This window comes from Acartia tonsa, chromosome 7, assembly GCF_053477335.1.
Source record: "Acartia tonsa isolate MP-2025a chromosome 7, ASM5347733v1, whole genome shotgun sequence".
In the NCBI taxonomy this organism is placed as follows: Eukaryota; Metazoa; Arthropoda; class Copepoda; order Calanoida; family Acartiidae; genus Acartia; species Acartia tonsa.
The window spans coordinates 31,655,451-31,667,485 of NC_137266.1; the positions used below are offsets into that span (position 1 = coordinate 31,655,451).

Sequence of the window (12,035 nt, forward strand, 5' to 3'; positions counted from 1 at the left end):
GAAAAGGCAACAAGGTATTACAATATTAATGAGCAATCTTTTTGTGTCTAGTAAGGTCACCCTTGTAACCACCAACATAATCACACAAATCACATGGCCATCTTATTCCTTTGTGAACTCTTTCTACGTGCATCCTGGGACAATGTAGATTTAAACTTAAGTATAAAATTGTAATACAAGTGTAAAAAAAAGTTGCAATCTATTCTATTGGCGAAGTTAGGTTAATTTCATAGTATTAATTAATTGAGCTAAAATCTATTCCTGAGATTATATGAAGAATGAGTGGTGTACTCACATCCTCCCTCTGTACATCCAAACTTAGCCGCGGCATTGCTGTGCTTCACTTCTTTGTGTCTCTTGAGTGATGTTTCAGCAACAAAATCCTTGTCACATTCATCACAAAAATATCTGATTTTATGGTGTATACTCTATATCAAAATAAATACCTATGTTATATTATGATAAATAAGTAAATAATTTAAATCTAAAATAAATCATTTGTTAACTAGTTACTCAATTAAGAAGTTATATTTTGTTTTAAAACATAAGTTCCTTGACGTGGTAATCAAATTTGGGTCTTGTATTTGTACTATACTCGCATTGGTCACAGAAAAATTTGTTCTCAGAATGTCTGCACAATATAAAACTTATTGGATTCTAAATTCTTTAGATTTGGAACTACTAATAATTTATTTGTTACTATCTAGATCTGGGCTCTATAGGTTAAGAATTCAGAAAAATAGCTTTAACCCATATCACGGATTAAATATATTAAAATAGCCTAAAACCATTCCGATTTGTTAATTTTTTTTTATAAATATAAGTCTTTTTTTTCCATGACCAATAGATCGACCGACAAAGTAAGTTGTATACTGGATGCTCTTTGGATCTAATTTTTGATACTAATATCTACAACAACAAATTAAATCTGACAAAAACACCAACGATGTAGAAATAGATAAAAATATATTAGCGACTTAAAAGTTGATAAAAGCAAAAGACTGCCATTAATGTTATGTACCTATTTACTTTATTATGCTCCATAGTTGTAATGGACAAATATTGATTGTGACTCTTTAGGAGACCCTTGGCACAGTTGAGAGCTTAACACTGAAACCATGGAGTAACGATTTGAAGATAAGGCATGTGGTTTTAACCAACTTGTGTGTGTAGGCACACTGCCTTCGAGATTACTAAGATGAATAAAAGGGGCGAAGATTCAAGATAAGGCGCGAAGCTAGTTGAGAGACTGATTTACTTTGAGACCATGGAGAAAAGATATGAAGATAAGGCATATGGTTTTAACCAACTTGTGTGTGTAGGCACACTGTCTTCAAGTAACGACTAAGAGGAGAACTTGTGAAAGTGTAAGACAGAAAAACTCAAAATACAGTCTACAGAATGCCTTCAATCTACTTTACATAGCCACCCAAATAGTTCAAATATATACATTTTATTTCTTAAATCTACAACTTCTCTTAATTAGTTTCTCTTTAAAGGATTGTCTACATTTTATTCCTTAAAACCTATTCTTCTCTTTACTAGTTCCTCTATGAAAAATTGACTTGAAAAAGCTCGTAAATAACAGTTTGGCAAATGAACTTTTTATGTAATTGTAAATAGGATATATTGTTAAAAAATGCACTTAAAATCAAAATTAAGAAAGCAAAGCAAATTAAATTCATTTTATATTTTCAGAAGTAAAGTAAATGAATCCATAAGTAATATTTAATTATAAGGGTGGCCATAATAGGTAAGTCATTTTATATTATTAATTTTTTAACCATCTTGAGGTAAATTTAGTTATAGAAACGAGCATTAAATGCTATACTAAAGTCAAACTACAGTGTATCAAAATGAATATCAAATGCTATACTAAAGTCAAACCTACAATTTATCGAACGATTATCAAATGCTATTCTAAAGTCAAACCTACATTAAATACGAGCTCATATGAATTATATCAAATGTTATTCTTAAGTCAAACCTACATTACCCAACCACTAGATGTAGCTTTATACATTACCCCGTCCCGGATTCGAAAAATTTGTTAAAATTTTTGCCCCCAGCCAAAATATGGTTGATTTAGGCATAAAAATGTCCCATGCAAAATATTTTTTCTGTAATGCAAAAATTGCAACGGTACAAGCACAGCAAAGTTTTTAAAATCTGCAAAAAACCCTGTTTTTATGGCTTTTTTGGGGCTTTTGTACCATCCCAATTTTAAATATTTTTACAAAATTTCAATTCAAGTGTGTTGATATATACCTGAAATTTAACAAAAAAAATGGGGGCAGTCTCAATTAAAACATATGAAGGTGTAGCAAGTAATCTTCCAAATACAAAATTGTCAAATTGCATACATATATAATAGGGTTGGGCCGGATACTTTTTTTGACGGATACTGGATATCTGGCTGATTTATAAACCCCTCCCTCCTTATATTAACTTGCAAGGGTCCCTGGTACCCAATATAAACTATCCTAACCTGACCTTATATAATTAAGAAACAAATTAGAAAGTATCCCTTCCTTTTTTTAAGGTCGGAAGATGGGGGGGGGGGGGGGTATGTGCTCGACTTGGCACTTGGGAAACTGGCAATAATTTGCATTAAACTTACGTCTTCAATATATAAAAACGAAAGCTATAAAGCAGAAGTACCAATTGCAGAGTTGCTACACTTTCTAAACCCTTATTGTTACAGGAATCATCAACCAAAGTTTTCAATCAAAAATTTCAACTTGCTTAGATTAAATAAAAGAGCTAACCTTTACGGAGTTCGTTCAGACTCATATTATAGAAAAGATTTGCATTTGATAAGTATCAGAAATAGATGGGACAAAATAGGCCGTTTAATACACTAGTCCCAAAAGTTTGAAAATAACCTTTTTTTATTCATTGACTTAATAACTTTTGGGACTTTTAATAAATTTTGATGGATTGGTTTATTAATTTGAGTGTTCAATCGTTTCTACCGCTAATTTTAATCTACAGAAGGGTTAATTTTGTGTATTATTAATGGGGATGTATGTACATTAATTCATTAGTCATAGTCTTATCCCTTAGATCCTTCAGTAACATGTTATTTCTTGTTATGTAATAAAAATGAAAGTGTTCAAGTTATTATAAGACTTTGGGTACAGGGATCTAGAGGGATAAGACAATGGCTGATAAATTTATTTGTATATCCCATGATGATACACAAACTGACCCTTTTTTTGTTGATTACATAGTGGTTGAAACGTTTAATCTCTAAACCTAATGAACCAATCAATTAAAATTCAATAAAAGTCTCCAAAGTTGTTGAGCCAAGAAACAAAAAAAATGTTATTATAAACCTTCCGGGACTAGTGTATTAAACAGCCCAATTACCTCTCTCTCCCTAGTTATTATTAGACTTGTGATACACTCTTGTATAGTTCAGGGAGAGAGGGGACATTGAGCTGTTTATTAAATTAGTCCCCAAAGTGTTATAATGGTGTTTTCTTACATTTGGGTTAAAACAATGGTGAAATTAAGTAAATTTTATTTGGTTGATTTATAAAGTTGAGTGTTTAAAAGTTTCAACTTCTAGTTTTAATCTACAGAAGGGATAATTTTTTTTATCATTATTGGGGATGTACATCAATTTATTAGACATTGTCTTATCCCTTTAGATTCTTGAATAACATGTTATTTCTTGTTATGTAATAAAAATGAAAGTGTTCCAGTTATTATAAGACTTTGGGTACAGGGATCTAGATAGAGAAGACAATGGCTGATAAATGGACGTGTATACCCCATGATTATACACAAACTTACCCTTTCTGTTGATTACAATAGGTGGTTGGAACGTCTTATTAAACCAATTAAAATTTCAAACAATCTAAAAAGTTGTTGAGCAAACAAATGAAAAAGTTTTAAAAACTTCTGGGACTAGTGTAATTAACAGCCCATTGTGCTCAGCCTCCCTAGTTATTATTAGACTTTTGGTACACTCTGGTATAATTCAGAGAGGGAGGGGAAATTGGACTGTTTATTTCACTTGTCCCCAAAGTTTTATAATTGTTTTTCTAATTTATTAGGTTAACAACTTTTGGGAATTTTATTGAATTTTGATTGGTTGAGTTAAGTTTATAAATGTTTCAACCACTTAGTTTAATCTACAGAAGGGATAGTTTTGTGTATCAAACAAATTTCATACTTATATAATAGAGGTAGGACGGATACTATTTTAGCTGGATACCAGATATCCGGCCAAATTACCGGATATTTGCTAGATATCTGGCCAGATGCCGGATATCCGGCATTATAAATCAGCCAGATATCCAATATCTGTCAAAAAAAGTATCCAGCCCAACCCTATTAAATATGTATGCAATTTGACAATTTTGTATTTGGAAGATTACTTGCTACACCTTCATATGTTTTAATTGAGACTGCCCCCATTTTTTTTTGTTAAATTTCAGGTATATATCAACACACTTGAATTGAAATTTTGTAAAAATATTTAAAATTGGGATGGTACAAAAGCCCCAAAAAAGCCATAAAAACAGGGTTTTTTTTGCAGATTTTAAAAACTTTGCAGTGCTTGTACCGTTGCAATTTTTGCATTACAGAAAAAATATTTTGCATGGGTCATTTTTATGCATAAATCAACCATATTTTGGCTGGGGATCGGGGTATTATACATATAATGCTATTTCTTTTTAGGTGGTTGTTCAAATCAGTAGCTGAAATCCTGTATGGACTAAAAAGACCCCTAAAGCCGGAAAGACCCCTAAATCCAGTAAGACCCAAGCTGACATTCAAGCCTAGCAGCGGAAAACAAGCTCTGTTTAAGCGGACAACAAGCTAAAGTGTGCCCTGCCTGTAAAGGGGCAGCTTAACACACTATAAAAAAGGTATAGAATATTATACTCTTTTCTATTACTAAGGCCTTTATTTGTTTTAAAGATTTAATTAAATATTCAACGATGATATTTAGAATCTACTTACAATAAAGAAGTTTAACTTGAATGACTCTTACAATTGTTTTCTTTGTAGGAGATACAAGATCAGCTAAATTAAAACCTAATGAGATCAAGAACAAGATTACTAAAAAAAAGATTGTTAACAAGGAACCTTCACCAACCCAAACAACGCCACACAGTTATGGAATCTTGACGACAAAGATTTTTTTATCCAATCTTGACAAGTGAGGTATTTTTGGAAAGAGGAATATATATAGAAAACGCCTATGAAAATTAGAAAATCCGCAGAAATCATATTTGCAAGTTATTTGCAAAAATCTGCAATGTTAATTTGCAAAATTAATTTCATGCCTTAAATGACTTATTTAAAAAGAAATCTTTTTATGAAATGTGTTTATCTATAAGTTTAGAACATACTTAAGGCAAAAAAAAATTCTTTAGTGTTACTTTTTTCACCTTATATATGAAAAAAGCAGTTTCTCACATTTTATGATAAAAAAAAGGTATAGGAACAAAAAATATGTTTTTTCTTGTTGTAAACACAATAATTGGCATAATATCTATCATCCTAAATGTAAAAATCAGATATAGAATCCTCTTTAGAGCAAAAATAGTGCAAAAAGTAACCAAGACATTTTTGCAAAGCATGAAAATCTGAAGAAAATAGTTCTTTTTGATTTTGATATACATATCAGATAAATGTATATAAAATTAGTGATCAAAAACTATAAAACAAGTTATAACTTTTTCAACCCTATCATTGATTAAAATGCACTTTTAGGTTTACTTATTACCAAAGTAGCACATAAAAACTCTTTTTATTAAGTTATTAAACAAAATAAATTCAAATCAACAATTAGGCGTTTTTTATAATGCAGTAGACCATTTTGTAGTTGGTTTTTTGGCATTTATTTTGTTTAATTACATCATAAAAAGAGTTTTTATGCACTACTTCAGTAATTCTTAAACCTAAAAGTGCAATTTAATCAATGACAGTGTTGAAAAAACTTATAACATGTTTTATAGTTTTTAATCACTAATTTTATATACATTTATCTGATATGTATATCAAAAGCAAAAAGAACTATTTTCTTCAGATTTTCATACTTTGCAAAAATGTCTTGGTTACTTTTTGCACTATATTAGCTCTAAAAAAGGATTCTATATCTGATTTTTACATTTAGGATGATAGATTTTATGCCAATTATTGTGTTTACATCAAGAAAAATCATATTTTTTGTTCCTATACCTTTTTTTATCATAAAATGTGAGAAACTGCTTTTTTCATATATAAGGTGAAAAAAGGAACACTAAAGAAATTTTTTTTGCCCTAAGTATGTTCTAAACTTATAAATAAACACATTTCATAAAAAGATTTTTTCTAAATAAGTCATTTAAGGCATGAAATTAATTTTGCAAATTAGCATTGCAGATTTTTGCAAATAACTTGCAAATGTGATTTCTGCGGATTTTCTAATTTTCATAGGCGTTTTCTATATATATTCCTCTTTCCAAAAATACCTCACTTGTCAAGATTGGATAAAAAAATCTTTGTCGTTGAGATTCCATAACTGTGGCCACTTGGGGATATTGATCTGTACTATTCAAACTTGGAATCAAACTTCAATCTGATGGAGCCATGTAAGTAATTTTTGCTCATATTCCTAGACAAACAAGTGCAACAGACCATAGTGAATTCTTTGTTGATCACAATAATGTGAGGCTTCTCAAATCATTAATTAACTTTAACTTGCTTTTATCATTGTATTTTAGCTTTTATTTCTTTTTTATCATTTTATCTTTCTTTTATAAGTGCAATTTGGTCACCCTCTAGTAAAATGTATTGTACATAACCTATAACTAATATTATCTTTTTTATTGTAGGCTATTTGTAACCGGATTACCGTGTGTATAAAACTGCTCTCATATTTCCAGACTACAAACATAAAAAAGCTGATAAAAATAAAATGATCAGCCCACAGTAAAGGATAAAATTAACAAGACCTAGTGAACGGAGCCCACAAAAGCCAAGGTGAGCCGTCCGCTACAATAATGATGGTAATGTTGACAAGAAAAATAGAAGCTTAGTAAATCTTTTTTTCCCATAGATTTACGGACTGACAAACAGATATTCTGAAAAGAGAGTAAATAATATTTTAGTAACTATTTATGAAGCAACTCTTTAATAACATTTACAATAAGTGTTTCCTTGTTTTGACATGGTTATAAAGATTGATTTGATTGTGTGTTACATAATCACATTGCTCGCACTGAACTCTCTCATTTGTATGCATACCTAAAAATCAAAACATGCCCATAACCTATATTCTAGAAACAAGAATGACAACATTTATGAAAGCGAGGCTCTGAAACGGGAGGACAAATGAACAATAACTTGTAGAGTGTAAGAGCTGAATAAACAGAATATGTTTAAGTTTAAAAAATTATAAGTAAAGGGATAGTTTCACGAAGTGCATTTTAAAAAAATAGTGAACTGTAAGTTTTTTCTATTTTAAATAATGTAGTAGTGCATAATATAAAGTTATTGATTAAAATTAAAAGATTTGATCAGGGATTTTCCTTAAAAAATAAGTCTTTTTATTTTTATTTTCAACTTCGTTGCATGTTATATATGGCAAAAACTTTTTTGTCATAAATACAACTTTAGATAGCATTTACTAGTTAATAGAACTTCAAACTTTTTATACAACAAAATACACATAACAACAAAGAATGACCAATAAAATATTTAGTATAGTACTTAGAGTAGTGATCTTTTTATTTGTCTTAGTAGAATATATTAGGCTTTGGATAGATATGATTGTGATAAAGAATTTTAATATTGACCTGACCGAACTTTTTTTATTTGACAATATCTAAAAATGTTAGTGATTTGCAACATAAATTACATGAGAATGGTCTTATATATATATATATATATATATATGTTGTATGGTTAGTTGGTATTTCCGCGTGAGATAATGTGTATATTGTAAGTAAACCAGACGGTTTTCTTCATTTTTTTAAAAAGAATCTATAGAGAACCTGTATTATAATGAACCGAACGTTATTTTTTATGTTTTTTAAGTAACTTGTCCCAAGGGGAACCCCTGTTCAATTTTTTTATAACTCTTGTGAAATATGTGAAAAAGGTTCTCTGATATTGGTGTTTTGGCTATACATATTTGAAAAAAATAGACCATTCTCATGTAATGTGGCAAATCACTTTAACTTTATTAGATATTGTCAAATAAAAAAAAGTTTGGTCTGGTCAATGTTAAAAATTCTTTAACATATAATCATATCTATCCAATGCCTAAAACGACCAAGCTAATATTGCTTGATTCACTTCTACAAGAGAGGTGGATCAAGCCTCTCCATTTTTCAGAAGCCGTAAGCCCCGAACCTGATAAAAAGTGCTATTTTACCTTGTGATTAAAATGTATGGGCCAGGCAAAAATGAGAGGTTCAGATTAGATTAGCTGAGTGATACACATTTTTATTCTGTTGGCAAATTTGTGATGCGTTGAGCCAGGAGGCTATACAGCCTGGCGCCACAAAGACATTATTTAATTTTAAAAGTTATGTGAAAGCGTCTGGGAAGCTTTAATAGCCCGGGAGCCCTCTGGATAGCTCAGATATCCTTTTTTTGAAAAACTTAATACCTAAACTGATAACCTTTAAAACTTGATAACAAATATTTGATAACCAACATTTTTAAATTGAATTTTCATTTTATACTTTGTATTGATACCTAATTAGCTTTGAGATTATTTTGTATATGTTTGTGCATCCATAAAAAAAAGATAAAAAAAAGAAAAGAAAAAGAAAAAGAAAAGAAAAGAAAAGGAAAGGAAAAAAAAACAAAAAAAAAAAACAAAAAAAACAACAAAAAAAAACAAAAAAAACAAACAAAAAAACAAAAAAAACAAAAAAAAAAATAAAAAGCAACAAAAGAAAACAAAAAACAAAAAAAATAAAAAAAACAAAAAAAGGATGCTTTAGTGTTTCTTATATTGTGATTTGAAATTAAATGTGATTTTGTTGTACTCAATTTTTCAAGGACACCTTTGCAGGGCCACCCTTATAAGGTTTTTAGTAAACCTTCGTCTTAGGGGAAAAAAAAAGAGTACTTTAACTTGTATTAGGATGGCAGCGGAAAAAGTAAAAGATCCCTGCCTAGTGTGCAATGAAACTGTTGCCAGAAAGACAGGAGGAGTCCAATGTAATTTTTGCAAACTCTGGGCACATCCAAAATGTGTTAAAGTTAGTGTGCAACACCTAAAGGCATTAGCTGAACAGCCTGGCATGACATGGACCTGTGAACGTTGTCGCACTTTATCAATGAAACTTCAAAAACAGATACAAGCACTAAACCGCAATCAACAACTACTGGATGAGAGGATAACTAAAAATACAAATGCTATTGCTGATAACAAAAACAGTATTACAAGCTTAAAGAAAAAAGTTGAGAATATTGACAAGGACGTGATTGTTAATAACAGCGTAGCAAAGTTCAGTGAGGAGTTAAAGGAGAGGAAAAAGAAAGAATATAATGTAATCCTACACCAGTTTGAAGAACCACCAAATACCCTTGACACTGGTTTTGAAAAAAAGGAATGGGACATTGTACAAGCAATTCAACTTTTTAAATCAATTCAATGTCCATGTACCAGTAATGATATCAAGTTTGTCTTCAGACTAAAAAGCAACAATAGTGAAGATATGAGCACTAGACCACTTTTAGTTGGTTTTCGAAGCACAGATAGAAGAAACAAAGTTCTCTCAAATGCTTACAAACTAGCTGAAATGGAATCCAACGTCAGTATCATACCTGATCTCACACCTTTACAAAGAGATGAAGAAAAAAAACTTAGAGAAAAGGCCATGGAATTGAATGAAAACATGGAAATGGAGGAAAGTTTAAACTGGGAATGGAGGCTGGTGGGCATGAAAGGCGAAAAAACGCTAATAAAATCACGGAAACAAAAGCCAGAAAATGTTGCTCCACCCCTAGGGCCAAGGGGCAGGGGAAGGGGTCGGGGGAGAGGATGTGGCCAATCAGAGAGAAATTCCCCATCAAGATACAGAACAAACCACCACCACACAAGGATTCATGAACAGCTCAGTGATACTACCAATGAACGGAGAGGAGGAGACCAGCGAGGAGGAGGAGGTGGACGAGGACTTCCCCCCTGTTTCCCAAATCCAAACCCTCAACCTGGACGAGGATCAATCCACACCAAACCTTCGGAAAAGGGACAGGACAGAGTCTCAAAGCCCCCAGGACCATGTAAAAAAGAAGGATTAGAAACATTAAAATATATTTATCTTAATGCAAGGAGTCTAATATCTAAACTATGTGATCTTGAACTTTTATTAAATGAACGTGACCCTGATCTTGTTTTTATATGTGAAACATGGCTCAATGAAACAATCAATAATTCTACCCTTAATATTACTGGCTACAATTTAGAACAGGAACTTCGTATTGACAGAAAGGACACAGTAAATGGTATTGGAGGAGGTATTCTTGTTTACTCCAAACCTGGCATTGTAATAGAACCTGTTCCAGTTAACAAAAATTTTATTCAATTTTGTCAATTTAAAGTTTTATCTAAGGAGAGTTCAAGTGATAAAAATCATACATTTACAGTTATATATAGATCTCCAAATTCCAAAGAAACCAATAATGAGCTGCTTTTAGAATTAATAAATGATGTGTCTGATAACTCAACTCTGATTGGAGATTTCAACCTACCTGGCAATAACTGGACAAATGGAACCTGCGACAGAAAATCCTCACCTTTTTTTGAAACCTTTGTCAACAAAGGACTGGAACAAATGATTGATTTCCCAACACATGTTAAAGGTAACACTTTAGATCTTCTTCTTACTAATGACCCTGAAAACATTATCTCGGTGGAAAGTCTGGGCAACCTAGGCAATAGTGATCATTGTATAATTGAGGTAGAAATGTTATACAAAGCAAAAATATCTGAAAATGAAACCTTGTTTCCAGACTGGCAGAACTGTGATACTGAAGGTCTCCAGAAGCATTTTGATAATGTTAATTGGAACAATTGTCTTTCTGGAAAAGATGTAGAATCCCAATGGCTGTGTTTTAAACAAATAATCAACGAAGGAGTTGACAAGTATGTGCCCAAGAAAAAAAGAAGCAGACAAAATAACTGTGTTTGGATGGACAAAAAGGTAAAGAATCTTATAAATTACAAAAAAAGACTTTTTAAACTTGTCAAAACTAATAGATCCGAAGATAATGTAAACAGACTAAGATTAGCCGAAAAAAAGTGCAAAAATGCTGTTAGAAAAGCAAAAAAGAATTATGAAAAAAAACTCTCTGCTAATGGTTCAAATGTAAAAAAATTTCATGCCTACATAAGAAGCAAAACTAAAATCAAATTTCCAGTTGGTCCCATTAAGAAAAATGGCGAAACAATCACAGATAACAAAAAAATGGCCAACCTCCTTAATCAATATTTTGGAACAGTTTTTACAAAAGAAACAAATGAACCAGCCCCAAACTGTCATATCTCAAGCAATATCAAACTTGAAACTGTTGTTATAACACAAAGCAAAATTATTGAAAAGATAAAGAAGCTGAAAGTTAATTCTTCCCCTGGTCCTGATGGTATCTCTGTCAAACTACTTCAAATAGCTTATCTTTAGGATTGGCGATAATCTATGATAATTCTATAAGAACAGGCAAAGTTCCTAGCGACTGGAAGCTAGCAAATGTCACCCCAATCCACAAAAAAGGCTCTAAAGGTAATGTTGAGAATTACAGACCAATATCACTGACATCCATCCCATGCAAAATTCTCGAGGCTATTTTTAAAGATAATATTGTGGATCATCTTTTAACGAACCTTCTTTTGAAATCAACACAACATGGTTTTATCAGGAACAAGTCAACTGTAACAAACCTTTTAGAATTTTTTGAATATGTTTCAAAAACTGTAGATGAAGGAAACAGTGTTGATGCTATCTACCTTGATTTTTCAAAGGCATTCGATAAAGTACCCATAAACAAACTCCTCATCAAACTGAAAGCTCATGGAA

The 12,035-nt window shown here is 31.3% G+C and overlaps 2 protein-coding genes across 4 annotated transcripts in view; one reads left to right on the forward strand and one right to left on the reverse strand.

Annotated features, from left to right (window-relative positions):
* The window catches only part of LOC145323573 (uncharacterized), a 19,462-nt gene continuing 7,427 nt past the window's right edge, over positions 1–12,035 (reverse strand). Inside the window, exons 8-11 of the mRNA XM_080165946.1 lie at positions 7,161–7,248; positions 553–631; positions 260–428; positions 1–132 (exon numbers count right to left, since the gene is read on the reverse strand). Of these exons, the coding sequence (XP_080022072.1) occupies positions 26–132; positions 260–428; positions 553–631; positions 7,161–7,248 (443 nt within the window). The 3' untranslated portion in view covers positions 1–25. The remainder of the gene's footprint in view (positions 133–259; positions 429–552; positions 632–7,160; positions 7,249–12,035) is intronic.
* LOC145323576 (heterogeneous nuclear ribonucleoprotein K-like) overlaps positions 8,272–12,035 on the forward strand; it is a 156,733-nt gene continuing 152,969 nt past the window's right edge. For 2 of the 3 annotated variants that reach the window (XM_080165951.1, XM_080165952.1), the window contains exon 1: positions 8,281–8,310. The gene's annotated coding sequence lies outside the window, so the exon portion shown is untranslated. Of the gene's footprint in view, positions 8,311–12,035 lie in introns of all 3 variants that reach the window. The other variant, XM_080165953.1, reaches the window with a different exon arrangement.